We start from the raw sequence: 17669 nt of genomic DNA, 5'->3' as shown, positions 1-17669 counted from the left end.
GTGGGGGGGTTTTTTGTATAAGTATAGGAGAAGGTACTTGAGGAGACAGACTCAGGTGAACTCATATCGACCAGAGCGGAATTTAGGGAGTGGTTCTGCGAGCTATGGCTCGACATTAAAAATCACAAGGACATTATGCTTGCCATAAAAGAAGTGAAAGAGATGGCAGACATAGGGCGCCGAATGGATGAAACAGAGATCCGGATTGAAACACAGGCAGAGGACATTAAAACATTAGACAGTGATATGAAAGGGATGCAGCAAACTTGTGAAACCCTAGCGCTAAAACTGGAGGACCTCGAGAACAGGACCAGATGGAACAATCTCCGGTTCTGGGGGATACCGGACTCTGATGAAAACCGGAACTGCACTGAAATAGTGCAACACATCTGTGCAAGTCTCCTCCAAGATTCAGGTGCCCCGACAACGGGGGAATCCCACATGGTGAAAATCGATCAAGCGCACAGGGCGCTGGGTCGACGGCTGCCTAACCAGCCACGTGACATCATTGTGTGTTTTCAGAATTATAATAAGGAAAGGATCTACAGCATCACACGCTAACAGACTTCATTACAGTGGAAAGGACATCCCATCGCAGTTTTCGCGGCACTCACTCTCCGTAAAAGGCAAGAATTCAGAGCCATCCCTGCACTGCTCCGGTGGGAAGAGTTGAAATATTGATGGCTATATCCTTTTAGACTTCAGTTCTTGAAACAAGGAGTGACCCATAAAATAAATTCCTTGGGTGAAGCGGCCAAAATCCTGCTGGAAGCTGGCTTCTCAGACCAAGATGTTAAAACCTCTACACCGGCTCCAGCTGCTCGCAGACCTGAACAACCCTGATGGCAACGAGCAGGAAAAGGGGGAAATAGACTTCAGAGAAACTCCGAGACCACCTTCTTCTAAGGCAGCCACATGATAGTGCATTGCTCAAATCTGTTCTCTTTGTTTGCAGGTTTAGCTACCTTGGTAATGATACACGGCTTTAGTGGCCAGGAGTTGGAGTTTGAGCCTGCATAAGTTGTTCGTACTAACATTTATGAGGCTCTCTGCACATGTTGATCTACTTGATGATTCTGTTCAGGATGGTTATTAACAATTGTTGGGGTGTTCGCTTGCTGGGGAGGGGGGATATGATACCCTGCTGACATTCCTCCCATGTCTTTTGACAGCCCTCCCTCCGGGGATGGATCTCACTTTAACAGGGATCTTAAGTTGACTGGCGTCCTAATTAGTCTCTCACACAGTGTTGCTCTATTTCATTTCATGTCACTCGATTGTGCTTTTGGTAAGGACCTACAATATGCTTCAGACATGGCGGGGCACTAGTAACAGCAGGCAGCAGCAAGCTAACTTGTCTATTTATATTAATAGTAATATACTATACTCTAATGGCTGACTTTAAAATAATGTCATTCAATGTTAAAGGTTTAACACACCTCGGAAGAGAAGTTTGTTCTATAATGAGCTAAATCACCAGAACGTAGCGATAGCTATGGTTCAAGAGTCCCATTTTACCAATAGATATGTACACTTAATGAAATCTAATCAATACCCCTCTCAGTACTGGGCTGGAGCTACCAAAGTTTCCAAATATACTGGGGTTGGTATCCTTCTCCGAAAAGATTTTATTTTTGATGAAGTGGAATGTACAAAAGACCCTAACAGGAGGTTTTTGATTTTGGTAATCTCTATTGGGGGCCATAAATATAGTTTAGCCACGGTATACGCCCCTAATCATGAGCAGGGTAAATTTTTTCAATGCCTGACAGACAAATTACTTAATAGGAGTGAGGGACCACTTATCGGAGGTGATTTTAATATGACTCTTAACCCTTCATTAGATAACTCCCGATGCACATCTGTGGTGCCACGTAAAGACGGCGATTCTTAAGGGGTTATTAGCAAGGCTGAATGTGGTGGATGTTTGGTGGTCAAGGTACCCTAAATCTAAGAATTATAGCTTTTACTCTAGCTCTCACTCTACCTGTTCTAGGATTGATTTCTTTCTTGTAGACAAGGGGCTGCTTGTATCTCAATGTCTGAAATAGAGTATATAACCTGGTCTGACCATGCCCCAATTTGGGTTGACCTCTTTTCAATCTTTGGATAGAGGGCAGTTATATTGGAAGGTTAACGATTCTTTGCTGGATGATTCAGCTTTTGTTGCCTCTCTGGATGAGACTATTCAATCCTACTTATTGATAAATGATAATGGGGAAGTCTCTCTGGCCATAGTTTGGGAGAGCTTAAAAGCTGTAAACAGTCATTTGATAGCTCATGCCTCATGTTAAAAAGCAGAAAGCGAAAGAGCGTAATCTGTGGTGACTCAGCTTGGCGCTGCGGGGTTGCTTCATAAAAGGTCTCCCTCGCAGCAAAACTGGCACGCCCTGCAAGCCTTATGGGATAAATTAGCTGATATAGACACGGCTTTAATAGCCTTTCAATTGGAAAAGGCAAACCAAAAATTTTTTGAAGGAGGAAATAAAGAAGGCAAACTGTTAGCGCAGAAGCTGAAACAGCTCAGGACCCAAAATAATGTGGTTAAAATCAAAGATGCAAAGGGAACCATTTTGACTGACGCAACAGCCATCAGACAGCACTTTCTAGACTTCTATGCCTCTCTTTATCAGGCAGAAGCTAACATTAGCAATCAAGATATAGCTACTTTGTCTGATATAACTCTACTGGTATTGCCTGTATCTGGCAGGTTATGCCTGGTCAAGGAAATTACCCAATTAGAAGTTCACAATGCCATTCGCCAGTTAAAATCGGATAAATCCACCGGCTTAGATGGCTACACCGCAAAGTTCTATCAAACCTTTACAAAAGTGCTGGTTTTAATTCGCTGAGAGAATCAGGCTCAATATCTCAAGCTGCCAACACAGCTGGCATTACCATACTAGCCAAGCCAGGTCACGATCCTACTTTATGCGGTTCATACCGCCCAATATCCTTAACAAACAGACTTAAAGATCTTAGCTAAAATCTTGGCAGATCAGCTGAGGGGAGTGATCGGGGATTTAATTTTCCCTGACCAGATGGCCTCGGATAATGTTCAAAAAGCCGTAAATTTTATTTGGTGGGCACATCACCAAAAGATACCTGCAGTGCTCTTTATTGATGCAGAGAAGGCCTTCGATCTAGTTCACTGGCCTTACTTATTTCAATTACTTTGACACATGAAATTTGGGTCTCTGTTAATTGGATCTCTAAATTATATAAATCCATTGGCGTGCTTAAAAATAAAATGGGGCTATTCAGCTACGTTTGCTGTTCAAAGAGGGACGCGCCAAGGCGGTCCACTTTCCCCACTGCTCTTTGCGTTGTTTATGGAGCCCCTTGCCATTAGGATCCGTAGTAATCCTCTTATAAAAGGTATTGCCCTAGGCAAGTTTTCATCCAAACTAGCACTTTTCGCTGATATTTTGTTTTCGGTTACTGAGCCAACCTCTTCTTTGCCAGAGATTGTGGTGGAAATCTCCAGATTTAGCTCTGTATCTGGCTTCAAAATCAATTGAGACAAATCTGAGATCCTAAATATTACTGTTCCCACATCTCAGGCGAATGACTTACGGGCAGCTTATAAGTTTAAGTGGCCTCCCAGAAGATAACATACTTAGGGGTTTATTTGTGTAAGATAGATGCTTTATTTCATTTGAATTATGTACCCCCTCTTAACAAAAATTTACAAAGATTCGGAGGAGTAGGATTGGTACCACATCTCGTGGCTGGGCAAAAAATAGTTGTATTAAAGATGAATGTACTGCGTGGTACCAATGTAAATTGGGTATCCCTAAACCCCCCTGTCCTTTAGAGAGAAATACTATACCTCTTTCAAGCATTGCCTATTGCTCTTCCTAGGGCAGTACTTGACAAATAGCAGCACCGCTTACTGAGGTTTATTTGGAGGGGCAAGCCTCCCCGGGTTGCAAAGAAAAAAAACTTGTTTCTCTCTAAAGGACAGGGGGGTTTAGGGGTACCCAATTTACATTGGTACCATGCAGCGGCTCACTTACGGGCTATTCTACACTGGCAAAAGACCCCGGTGGTTAAAATATGAATACAAATGAACAGGCCATGGTGGGGTCTGTGCCCTTACAAGCATTGCTTTTGCAACCTAAATGGCTCTGGCCTCAGTGGCAAGAGCGTTTCTTCTCCACTCCAAGCAAACTCTGAGGGTTTTGGAACAATGGCGAACACGATAATCCCGGGTAATAAAATTATACTCCCCATTAACTTACCTTTTTCATAATACAGCATTTGTTCCTGGCAGGCCCTCTAATGCCTTCCTTGAGTGGAAGAAGAGGGGCATAATACGGGTAGACCAACTTTGGGGTTTACAGGGGATTTTGGCTTATGACGAGCTCTGTGCCAGATTCCAGTCCTCTACTCTTCCTTTTTACCAATATATACAACTTAGACATTATCTTAGCACGCACCCGGTATCTGACAACCTACAATTAGGAGTAACAATTTTTTGAAGGGCTCTGCAGGGGGGCCAATAAAGTTGCAAAAAAGTTATTTCTAAATTATGTTTTTTTAAAATGCTGACATTCCTGATAAACCACACTTTGTCGCAGCCTGGGAGGGTGACTTGAGCTTGGAGCTCGACACTGCGGATTGGAAGGCACTGTATCAAGCTACTGGTAGAGATCTTATAGCATCCTCTCATTGAGAATAGCTGTAAAATGCTCTACCGTTGGCATTATTGCCCGGAACGCTTAAGTAAACTTTACCCGCTGTCTTCTGGTGTCTGCTGGAAGGGCTGTCAACAGAATAGGTACTTATTTCCATGCTTATTTCCTGCCCTTATATCTAAACATACTGGCAACAGGTTCTCACCTGGGTGGCACTTTTATGTAACACAGGACCTGAGTACACTGCTGCTCAGGTATTACTAAATTTAACTAGACCTTTGGAGGCTTTGCAGGTATCCAAACTAGCATACTATGTTTTCGTGGCTGCGAGGTGTGTTCTTGCCAAGTACTGGTGGTCTTCTACAATTCCACAATTGTCTGAAGTACAGTGGAAGGTCTCTACCATCTATCGGCTGGGGAAGATCACTGCCTGCAAAAATAAGACTCTCCCTATGTTTCAGAAGATGTGGGCATCGTACGATTTATGGCTATTATCCAAGTGAGGAGAAGTTGCTCCTATCTGTACCACATTATGCGTATGGGGGAGCATGGTTGTGTAGAGACACATAAGTTTAATGTTTTCTTTATGTGTTTATTAATCTGGTTATTTGATTGTATCCAGCTTTGCACCTTACTATGGTTGGCCATGATTTGTTTGTTTATTTACTGATTGGAATTTGATTCAGTTGTGTATTCGACTGTTATTGTTTATTCTGAATACTCTACTCCTAATAAACAGTCAAATTGGGAAAAAAAAAAAACAAAAAACAGATGGGAGCTGCTCATTGAGCCTAACTGTCCCTCAATAAGCTTTTACAGAGGGCTAAAAAGTCCTTGACCTACTACAAGAGTAAGTTTTTTCACTTTATTTTATATTTGTTTTTATATACCGAGATTCACCCGTGGGTATCATGTCGGTTTACAAGATAACTTTTTTTGATAATGTGACGGTGGTCAAATTATCTTTACATTGTAACAAACATGGTAACATTGCAAAAACTCTGTGGTGCTTTAACAATGATAACATATGCTGTTTAGTTTCTTAACATTGTTGTTATAATAGCTAACGTCATTGAGATAGTATGGACCATTGTTGGAGGTCTTATGTGATCTCTTGGTGGGGTTGTGGTTTGGGGTTCGATGTCTGGATAGGCTTTTTGAAAAAGCCAGGTTTTTAGGGCTTTCTTGAAATTTTGTGATGAGGGTTCCGTTCGGAGTTTATGACTTTGGCAATAAACCAGTAAATTTGTCGCTCAATTGATAAAAATCTCAAAAAAGGGCAAAAATTACATACCCACCATGAAGGACTCTGGAGATAGGGTGGTCAGCTCTCAGACATTGCTAATATTTTTTGTAGTTTTTTACCAAACACTGTACACTGCAGATGAAGCTGACGACTCAGCTATTTCACAGTACCTTAACATGGTAAGCTAGCCTCGCTTAAATGATAGCAAAATAGAGCTCTTACATGCTCCCAAAAAATATTCAAGAGATTCAGAATGGTATTCACCAAGCCAAGTTATTAAAAGCACCAGGCCCTGACGGCTTCTCTGCAGAGTTCTATAAACTACTGGGCAATAAGGTCTTGCATCCCTTGCAAGAAGCCTATAGTGCATTGATAGCGGTTGGCAGTTTCCAGAACTGTGCTCAGTTTTGGAGACCATATCTCTGTAGGGACAGAGACAGGATGGAGGCGGTCCAGAGAAGGGCAACAAAAAAGGTGAATGGTCTTCAAATGACTTATGAGGAGAGATTGAAGAACTTAAATATGTATACCCTGGAGGAAAGGAGGAGCAGGAGTGATATGATACAGACTTTCAGATACTTGAAAGGTTTTAATGATCCATCGTAAACGACAAAACTTTCCCATTGGAAAAAAAAAAAAAAAAAAAAAAAAAATCAGAAGAACTAGGGGTCACGATTTAAAACTCCAGGGAGAAAGACTCAGAACCAATGTCAGGAAGTATTTCTTCATGGAGAGGGTGATGGATGCCTGGAACGCCCTTCCGGAGGAAGTGGTGAAGACCAAAACTGTGAAGGATTTCAAAGGAGCATGGGATAAACACTATGGATCCATAAAGTCTTGAGTATGTGAATGAAGAGAAGAGGCATGGGGGTGGCTTGCGGGAATGTTGGCTATTACCTGGTGATTAATACCCTTATTCAATAAACACACACGTTTAATGCGACTCCAACATTGCTCTATGCTTCAACGGTAAGAGGAAATGTGGGAAAAAGAATTTGCATTCACAAATAAGCGTGGGAGCAGCTTGCTTGTTGTGGCGGTTACTATCCCAAACCAAATAGCCTGATACTTCACTTTCAATGCATATCCAGTGTAGCTCTCTGCTTCAATGGCAAGGGAATGAAGAAAAGAGGATTTATATTCAGACAACAACCAACAAGGACTAAATTGCACAGGCTGGGTAAACAAATAAGCGTGGGAGTAGCTTGCTTATTGCGTGGGAGTAGCTTGCTTATTGCGGCGGTTACCACCCCTAACCAATTAGGCTTGATATTTCACTTTGCAGCTCCAGCACTGCTCTCTACATCAATGGCGGAGGTGGAAGGAAATTAGAACCAAAAAGTTACCAATAAGGGCCCTGACCTCAGCAGTCAGAGTAACAGATGAGACAAATAAGTGTGAAAGCTTGCTGGGTCGACTGGATGGGCTGTTTGGTCTTCTTCTGCTGTCATTTCTATGTTTCTAGTGTTGTGTTTTTCTTAAAGGGTACCATGATTCACATCCAAATCTTGTTGGTTACTCCAAGTTATCTATACTACGTAAATGCTGGATAAAGCACTGCCTGATATACTTGTTTGTTTCTGATGTACTCAAAATGAATTATGTTCTTCCTTATTGAGAGACGGAAGACTGCAGAGAGCTAGATACACAGCAGCCCTTGATAAGGCATGGAAGGGCTGTTGTGTACACCACTTATGATGTGCTTAAAGTCAAAATTTGAATTGAAATTTAAACTTTTGCCACGCTGCTAGCAGCATTGGCCACAAGAAAAAAATCACTATGCTTGGTGCCACTTAAATATCTGTAACCTTAAATCTGTTGTGCACAGGTATACATAACATTTTTTCTTGTGGCAAAAGTTTAAATTTCAATTCAAATTTTGACTTTAAGCACATCATAAGTGGTGTACACAACAGCCCTTCCATGCCTTATCTCAAGGGCTGCTGTGTATCTAGCTCTCTGCAGTCTTCCGTCTCTCAATAAGGAAGAACATAATTCATTTTGAGTACATCAGAAACAAACAAGTATATCAGGCAGTGCTTTATCCAGCATTTACGTAGTATAGATAACTTGGAGTAACCAACAAGATTTGGATGTGAATCATGGTACCTTTATTAAGAAAAACACAACAGTATATACAGTAGCCCCCGAGGCAGCTCTATTTGTGGAGTGAAACAGAGTCAGGCGCAGATACTGTGGGGTAGATTTTAAAAGCCCTGCTCGCCAGCACGCCTATTTTGCTTAGGCCGCCGGCGCCCGCAAGTCCCGGGGCGGGAGGGGGCGGTCCGAGTCCCCCAGCACTGCGCGCAAGTTACGCCTGCTTCAAGCAGGCGTAACTTGCACAACAAAGGTGGGGGGGGGGGGGGGGATGCGGAGGAAACGGAGGCTGGCTGCGTGGCTCGGCACGCGCAGGCTGCCGATTTTGTGCAACCTTGCGCGCGCTGACCCCGGATTTTATAAGATACACGCATACTTTAGAATTTTTCTGCTCTTTACACTGATCTCATCTTTTCTGGTTTGTATCGAGCTACTTTGATTAAAAAATGTTTGATGTTATACCAAATTATATCCCACATGGGGGAAAATAACTCAGTTTTTAGCCAAAGGCTATACTGACAGCCTCATAAGTAGGCTCTGTATTCCTGTGCCAGTCTTGTCATTGCTAGGTCATTTCAAATTCAGCTCTTGTTGGTAGTGGTTAGATTGTCATTTTAAAGCTGCCTGATAGTCTATGAAATTGAGTTTGTGGTCTCAGTTCAGGTTTTTAGTGGACAGGAGTCCACAAAAAAAACCAAAAAAAACCATTTGCTCATTTTCTATCACTACATGAAAGTGGTACAAGATCTTAAATAAAAGTTAATTTTTCTGAAGGAAACAAAGGTCCAACTGTTTCATAGATGCGTGGAGATGTATTTCTCCTCCATTGTTTTATATTTACTATTTAGTTCAGGTCAAAAACATTCATTCAACAAAGTTGAATAACCAGTAGTTTTTGACCAACTTATTGATGTATTAGGAGACCAATGGATCTGATCTCATATGTAAATTATGATATAGTATGTAAGGGGAACTTAGATCTGGATTTCTCTGGGACTTTTGATTCATTTCAAAAAAGGAATTTAAATCTCAAATTGACTTTATGTATTAAATTGATTTAATAATCTAGCCCTATTCCATAAACCTGCTGTAGAGGACTAAAATGATTGATGACTAATACACTTTGAAAGTGTTTTTTTGAAAGAAGTTTTATATTCGTTAGAGGTGGGCTACAAACTTCTCAATTTGCTATGGGCTCATTTATTTTAACGTTGAAAAAAAAAATAGTAGTAATCTTCTTCTGCAGTTTTAGGTAAAAAATTTGGAACCTGTAATCTAAGAGGTTCTTTAGTACCTTCTGGGATTTATCTAGTATGGGCTAAATGCACCAAAGAAACATTTTCTGGCTTATATTAGATCCACAGTCAGATGATTTTGGCTATACTGTTTAATACAAATAGCCAATGGTTAAATACCAAGCTATAATAAAGTACATCAGTTATTTGAAAGGGAGAAAACAAAAAGCTCAATCTGTGGGACTATATAAAACTGCAAGAGTCTACCTTCAGCTTCTCATATATGTTTTAAAATGATTTCATGCATCTCAACTTTGTGCAATCTGGGTATCCTAACCCTCTTACCTCCAAACAAGGATTTAAATCGTGGTCTCTCATCCTAGCCATCATACAACGTGTTTCTGTCCAAAAGAGAGAGACACTGTCAAGTCTTCATTCAATATTATTGATAAAATGATTTTTTGCAATACCAAAGCTTCATAAAGCAAGTTTGCTTACCGTAAACGGTGTTTCCGTAGATAGCAGGATGAATTAGCCATGCTGTCATGGGATCTGTCCGTCAGGTCCAGAAGGAGGAGCTTGATAAAGCAGAGGTTAGACTTTTAGTCCCTCTGCGGCTGCGCGTGGTTTCCCGCGCAGGAACAACAGAATCACCTCAGTCTGTAATTAAGCTGTAATAGTCAAAGACGTAGTGACTGCCAGGGAGGAGGGTGGGTCAGCATGGCTAATTCATCCTGCTATCTACGGAAACACCGTTTACGGTAAGCAAACTTGCTTTTCCCGTCGATAGCAGGGCTGAATTAGCCATGCTGTCATGGGAGTCCAAAGCATGAATCACGTTAGTTATCTGCAGCTGCAGTACGTGATTAGGACGATGTGGCAGTCACTGCAATTTAGATGACAAAGAGTTCAATACTGCTCGTCCAACCTTAGCATCTTGCGAGGTTTGCTGATCGAGGCAATAGTGCGAAGTAAAGGTATGCAGTGATGTCCATGTGGCCGCTTTGCAAATGTCTGCAGGCTGGACACTACTGAGATGTGCCCAAGAAGTAGACCAAGCTCGTACTTGGTGGGCGGTAGGTGTAGAAGACAAAGGGAATTCATGAGTCTTATAACAATATTGAATACATTGGACAATCCAACTAGAAATGGTTCGCTTGGAAACTGGTAGACCCGGTGCTTTAGGATCGTAGGAAAGGAATAACTGTGAAGGTCTGGAAATGGCCTGAGTCCTAGATAGGTAACACTGCAGCACTCGTTTGCAGTCTAAGGTGTGAAGTCGCTTTTCCCTATCACCTGAATGGGGTGAAGGAAAAAATGTAGGAAGTTCAATGGTTTGGTTGATATGAAAAGAGGAAACCACTTTCGGTAAAAAAGATGGGTGTGTTCGGAGAACCACCTTTTGAGGAAAAAACTGCAAATAGGGAAAATAGTGTACTAGTGCTTGCAATTCACTTACTCGTCGTGCTGAAGTAACAGCCACCAGAAAGACCACCTTCCAGGTTAAGTATTTGGGGTGGGCCTCCTCCAGCGGTTCGAAGGGAGGTAGCATGAGACGCTCCAAAATTGTGTTGATGTCCCACGGCACTGTCGGTTTAGCGACAGGTGGTCGGATGCGATACAGTCCTTTAATGAAACGAGAAAGGAGTGGATGTGTTGAAATAGTGGCATTGTTATATAGTCCATGGTAAGCTGAGATTGCACTTAGGTGCACGCGAATGGAGGATGCTGCTAACCCAGCGTCAAAAAGTGTACATAAGTAATCAAGTAACTTCTCTGGAGGACAAGTGATTGGTTGCAAACTGTGTTTAGTACACCAAAGAGAATAGCGATGCCATTTATATTGATAGTTTCGTCTGGTGGATAACTTTCTGGATTCTAACATAATCAATTGAGCACGGTTGGAGATACTATAATGGGTTAAAGTGCTCCGTTCAAGAGCCATGCTGTCAAATGAAGAGATGCATGCATGGGGTGCAGTAATGTCCCTTGATCTTGAATTAAGAGATCTGGACGTCGTGGAAGTGGAATCGGAGGTTCCTGTGACAGGCGGAGGAGAAAACTGTACCATGGTTGACGAGGCCATGCGGGGGCAATGAGGATTAAGGAGGCTTTGTCCTCTATGCATTTCTGTATTGTTCTTGATATGAGAGGAATTGGAGGAAAAGCATATAGTAGATTCTGCGACCAAGACAGTAGGAAAGCGTCCTGGGCTTCTCTGCGGAGACTGGGCCGTATGGAGCAGAAACGAGGAAGTTGTGTATTGTTCTCCGTCGCGAAGAGGTCGATTATTGGGGTTCCCCACTGATTGAATACATGTTGGGCGACTTCCCCCTGGAGTGCCCATTCGTGAGGATGGAAAATGCGGCTTAATCTGTCCGCTCTCACATTGTCTACTCCGGGAAGGTAGGTGGCTTGCAGATGAATGCAGTGGAGATGTGCATGCTGGTATATTAACAGGGTTTCCTTGCATAGGGCCCAGGACCCTGTTCCTCCCTGTTTGTTGACATAAAACATGGCCACTTGGTTGTCCGTATAAATCATTACTCTGCGACCTTTTAGATAAGGTTGAAAGGTGAGAAGCGCCTTCCTGATCGCTCTGAGTTCCAATAAATTGATCTGTAGTATTTGTTCGGCAGGACTCCAGAGACCTTGTGTCTCGTAGATGTCCAAGTGGGCTCCCCAGCCCTTTCTTGAGGCATCCGTCGTCAGGACTAAGTCGTGACTCGGACTGCGAAATAGAGCTCCCTTGGAAAGAACAGTGGGGTTCAGCCACCAGGAGATGTCTTGCTGCATGGCTGCAGTAATTGTGATCATGTGAGTCAATGGTTGAATATGTTGTTTCCATTGACGTTTTAATCCCCACTGAAGTCGTCTCATATGGAGCCTGGTGTTGGATACTGTAAAATTGGCTGCTGCCATGTGTCCCAAGACTACTAGCAAGTGTCTCGCAGTCGTGGTATGACTTCTGTGAAGATGTTGAAGAAGAGGTTGTAGGAGGAGCTGTCTTTCCGTTGGAAGGTAAGCTCTGCACCGTGTGGTGTCGAGACGGGCTCCTATGAATATTAACTGTTGTGTGGGTTGAAGATGGGATTTCGTGAAATTGATGACCAACCCCAATTCCTGCAGACAGGTTATTATCAGGTGAAGATGGTCTAGCAACATTTCTCTTGATTGAGCTACTATCAACCAGTCGTCGAGATACGGAAAAATTGTTATGCCTTGTTTCCGAAGATGAGCCACCACTACTACCATGCACTTGGTAAAGACTCTGGGGGCCGCAGATAGGCCGAAGGGAAGAACCCGGTACTGGTAATGAGTGTTCTGGTATGTGAAGCATAGGTATTTCCAGGAGTTGGAGTGGATTGGAATATGGGTGTAGGCATCTTTGAGATCGATGGAGCACATCCAATCGTTGGGTTGTAGTAGAGGGAGAATTGACTTCAAAGACACCATCTTGAATTTTTCCCTTATTAGGAATTTGTTGAGCTCTCTCAAGTCTAGTATGGGGCGTTGTCCCCCCGTTTTCTTTGGCACAAGGAAGTAAGGGGAATAAAACCCCTTGTTGACTTGGGCTTGCGATAATTTCTGAATGGCTCGTACTTGAAGAAGGGAGGAGATTTCCGATTGTAGCTGATTCTGTGAACTCGGGTACTGGTTTGGGGGAAAAAATGGCAGGTTCGGTTTGTGAAGAAACTGCAACTGATAACCGGTTCGGACTATCTGTAACACCCAGTGGTCGGATGTAATGCATTGCCATGCTGGGAAGCATGTCTGAATCTTTCCTGGTGGAGCATGGAGAGAAAGTGGTGGCTGTGGACTCAAAAAGACTGAGCGGGTTTAGCAGCAGTCGTGGAGAGTTGTTGTTGCGGTCGTTGGGTACGGGCTCTACCTCGACGTGATGATTGAGACTGTTGGGGCTGCTGCTGCGGCCTCTGATAATTAGAATAAGTTGGAGGTCGATATGGTTGATAGGACCGATAAGGCCTTCGACCATAACTCGAACGACGATTAGCAGGATAACTACGTCTAGGGAACTGAGACGATGTCGATGATTGCAGTGACTGAACTGCCATGGCCTCGTCTTTGAGTTTCCCCACGGTTTCCTGGAGTTTCGTTCCAAAAAGATTGTCTCAATACAAGGGAGATTAGCCAGCTTATGATGGACATCCTCTCGAATTGAACTCGAACGAAGCCATGCCGTACGTCGGGCTGCGATGGAGACTGCGGAAGCTCTTGAGGAATTTTCCATTCCTTCATATATGGATCGGAGGAGATGTCTTGTACACTCTTCCATATCATGTAACGTTTGTGGGGGATTCGTAGCTGACGCTGATAAAAGGCCTTTAGTTGCCTGAATGCAATCATAAAGGTATTGAACCATATAAAATTGATGGTTCAAAATTCGGGTTGTTAACATAGAATTTTGAAAAATTTTTCGTCCAACTTCGTCCAAATATTGGTTATCCTTATTGGGGGGATAAGAAGAATGGGACCTCATTTTCTTAAAGCGCTGCATAGCAGACTCCACCACAATGGACTCATGAGGAAGCTGTGGGAGGGAGTAAGGTGCTTCTTTCTTCATCCGAAATTTTAAGTCAGATTTTCGTGAAACAGCCGTGATAGATTGAGGCGTCTCCCATGACTTTAGAAGTACTTGGTGAAGTAGTTCATGCGGTGGAATAGACAGTGGTTCACCTGGCATGTCGAAAATACGAAGAAGACCTAGGGTTTCAGCCCGTGGGTCCGCTTCTTTTTGTAGTGGTAATTTTAAGATTTGTCCCATTTTCTCTAAGAACCGGGGATATGTAAGATCTTCCGGTGGTGAATATGGTTCCGCCGGTTGTTCCATAGGATCCGAAGGAAACCCCGTAGAAGAGGACGGGGAGAGGGATGGTGACGGTGAGTGAGAATCCCGAAAAGTATGCACGCTTAGTGCGGGCGAAACATGATGCGCTGAAGCAGGAGATAGTGGTTGTGTTTGCTGCGTAGACCGTAGCTTTGGTAATCTACTATCCGTATCCTGTAGACTATCTTGAGGAGGCATGCTGAAAGTGGACTCCATAGTCTCGAAGAAACCAGACAATGATTGAGAAAGCTGGAAAAAAGCTTCCTTCGCAGTTTCCGGCATTTGTGGTCTCTGACCAGTCTGGGTTGCAAGCTGCTGTGAAGGAGATTGAGGCGCAGGAGTATGGGATCTACTTTTTGAGTATGACCGATGAGAAGGTGATCTGGAACTTGATGTCTTTGTAATCGATTTCGACTGGGAAGACGAGATTGATGATGCGGGTTGCACCCGTCTAGATATTTTAGACGTCGGCGGGCTGCCGGAAGAACGATGAGTATGCAAACGTTCACGTTGGCTATGAGCTCGGGTATGTGAACTATGTCGTCTCTTACGTTTGTGAGATAAGGATTCACACGTAGGATGGGAGCTAGAGGAAGCTGTAGAATGGGAGGAATGGTGTTTCCTTTTTCGGTGGACCAGTACTGACTGTACACCTTGCGCCATCTCCCCCCGATTTGATTTTCCCGAAAGGGAATACCATTCTTTTGGTCGCTGTGTGCTCTCTTGAACTCTCTGTTTAGTAGAAAGAGATTGTGGTTGGGACCCCGCAGGCTTTACAATATCACTGGGTACCGTAGATGTATCTATATTCACTGGCTTGTGGATAGAAGAGCTCTGAAGAAGTGTCTGCGCAGAAGTAGGGTGTTGCGTTTGCTGCGCAGAAACCGTGTGTTGCGCCGGTTGCGCTAGCTGCGCAGTAGAAAGCACATGTAGGTGCGCCGTCGCTTGTTGAGGCGCCGACTGCGCTGGCGTGGACTGCGCGGCGGTCTGCGCCGAAGACGATCTTTGCAGCGCCACTGGCGCAGATGAAGTCGGCTGCGCAGAAGGTAATGCTGTCGACTGCGCAAGGGAGTGTGTTGCGCCGGTAAGATCCACCATCGGCGCCGGTTGCGCAGAGAAGGGGTGCGCCGTTGAGCGCGCAGCAGAATGCTTGCGCGGTTTTGTCACCTTTTTACGGTGCTGCGCCGACGAAGAGGGCAGAGTGCGTTCCTGCGCCTTAGTATGGCGCGTATAATCATGCACAGACTTACTTGACTGTAAAGTACGCCCTGCGCCGTGCTTAGCATGTTTAGTAGAAGAATGTGGTTCTCGAAGAGGGGACCTACCCCTTTGAAAGTCAGAGCCCTGACTTTTTTCTGAAAGATTTCCACAGGAAGTTGGTCTCTTTTTCTGATGATTATCCGTTTTCACCGGTCCCGGTGAAGACTGTACCTCAGAAGGATCAGAAGTGGTTAAAAGTTCCTGAATGCGGTAGGCTCTCTGTTTTTGTGCTCTTGGGGACATCTTGGCACAGAACTCGCATTCTTTTATGTTATGATGAATTCCGAGACAGCGATAACAGCGGTCATGACCATCTGTTTTCGCCATAACTCTGCCGCATCGGCAACGTTTAAATCCTGATTTGGACATTTTTTGAAGAGAAAAAACGCTCCGCGTGCGTTCTGGCGCGCGGAAAAACAGACTGAGGTGATTCTGTTGTTCCTGCGCGGGAAACCACGCGCAGCCGCAGAGGGACTAAAAGTCTAACCTCTGCTTTATCAAGCTCCGCCTTCTGGACCTGACGGACAGATCCCATGACAGCATGGCTAATTCAGCCCTGCTATCGACGGGAAAACACTAATCATGGGTTTGTCTGGTGGCTTAGTGATACAGCTGCATGTTGCCATGTTGAGAATCCAAGCTTGATCTTCAGGCCAGAATGCTAATCCCTGGACTGGAGATTCTGCCTTTGCAGTTTTCAAATCCTCAGAGGAGAGGGGCAACCCAACCATCACTCAATAGCAACACTTTGTTACCAGACCGTATTACTGCATTTCAGGGAGTTATAGTCTTGATATCTGGCCAACGACTGTCACCATGATTGGCTGAGTTGAAAGGGTATAAAAATTAGGAAAAAATACCTGGGTAACTAAGTTTAATTTCTTATATAAAAATCGCCTTACCAGGTAACAAAACTTGCCCAGGCATTGAACAATGAAAGTTAAAAATTACATATAGACAGGCAAAAATCACCTGTATAAAAACAAATAAAAACAAAACAAAAAAACCAGACAGTGCACTATCTACACCATCTCCCCAAATTCCAAATATTTATTTATTTATTTTATTTATTTAATGGTTTCTTATATACCGAGGCACGTTTGCAAAACATCACCTCGGTTCACAATGTAACATAACTTAGCAACAAGCTTTACAATAATAATAATAATAACAACAACAACAACAACGGAACAAAATACTGCTCCCTACTCTTTACAACCTCTCCCAAATAACCACCTCAAAAAATCACCCAGTTCATCCACTAGAATGGCACCATCCTAAAACCAACATCTCTACAGTTAAAACTTGAAATTACTACCAATAATGTTTCGCTTAACAGCCCCTTCTCACTAATGCCCTCACCCCAGATTTCACTGAAACAGCCACACTTACTTTATTCCAAAAAGCAAAGTAATTCATCTCCATCCTAATATGAAGGACCATTGAGATGAAAGACTAAGAGGAGCAACAGCAATATGAAAACCAGCCCCCAAACAAGTTATTTGCTAATTTAAAATGCCTTTAGCTTCCTGAAACAGATATGCTGCAAGTAGCCACTGAAGAATCACCACCAGTGTATTTTCTTTTAAACATATAGGACTGATATCTTTAGTTTAACAAAATATGCACAAACACTACCAAACCCAGTGCTCCTAATATGAAGCATTACAAATGGATAAGTTACTACCTTCCTGATAATATTGTAAACAGATGGACTCAGGACCAGTGGCTTATGCTCCCCTGCCAGCAGATGGAGACAGAGCAAGCTGACATCACAGTATATATTCTCCTGCAGCGATACCAGCCTGCCAGTATTCTCTTCAAAAGCAACTGTGGACAGACTAGCAAAAAACTTGATTAAAAAAAGTCAACCATTACTGTACTCAACCAACAAACAACTCAAGGAACACATGTATCCCAGTCTAGGGACTGGATGAACATTTACTAGTAATCCTCTGGAACAATTAGTCCCACTGGAGGACCATAGGCTACCAAATGATTGTGTCAAAGGCAGAAAGTTGAGTCCATCTGTCTACACTAAGGAAAACAAAATCAGTTATGTAGTAACTTCTCCCTTCCTGTATAGACAGATGGACTCAAGAGCAGTGGGATGTACCAAAGCTACTCCTGAACAGGGTGGGGAGCTGCCCGTGATCTAGTCAACACCGCACGTACAAAGGGTGCATCCTCCCGGGCCTGCAAATCCAGACGATAAAAATGTGTGAGGACCATGTTGCAGCTTGGCAATTGTCAACTGGAGACAACAATCTAACCCCCACACTGCCTGAGCCCTAGTGGAACGTGTCTTACTCAAGTAGGCAATGGCTTTTCAGTATCCACAT

The 17669-nt window shown here is 43.5% G+C and overlaps 1 protein-coding gene across 1 annotated transcript in view; it reads right to left on the bottom strand.

Moving 5' to 3' along the window:
• Positions 1 to 17669, bottom strand: part of CHCHD7 (coiled-coil-helix-coiled-coil-helix domain containing 7) — a 66912-nt gene that overhangs the window by 29914 nt on the left and 19329 nt on the right. Inside the window, exon 2 of the mRNA XM_029591313.1 lies at positions 9564 to 9619. Coding sequence (XP_029447173.1) covers positions 9564 to 9608 — 45 coding nt within the window. The 5' untranslated portion in view covers positions 9609 to 9619. The remainder of the gene's footprint in view (positions 1 to 9563; positions 9620 to 17669) is intronic.

The sequence above is a fragment of the Rhinatrema bivittatum genome, chromosome 2, assembly GCF_901001135.1.
Source record: "Rhinatrema bivittatum chromosome 2, aRhiBiv1.1, whole genome shotgun sequence".
NCBI lineage: Eukaryota > Metazoa > Chordata > Amphibia > Gymnophiona > Rhinatrematidae > Rhinatrema > Rhinatrema bivittatum.
The sequence above is the reverse complement of the archived record's forward strand: the minus strand, read 5'-3'. Positions and strand labels throughout refer to the sequence as shown.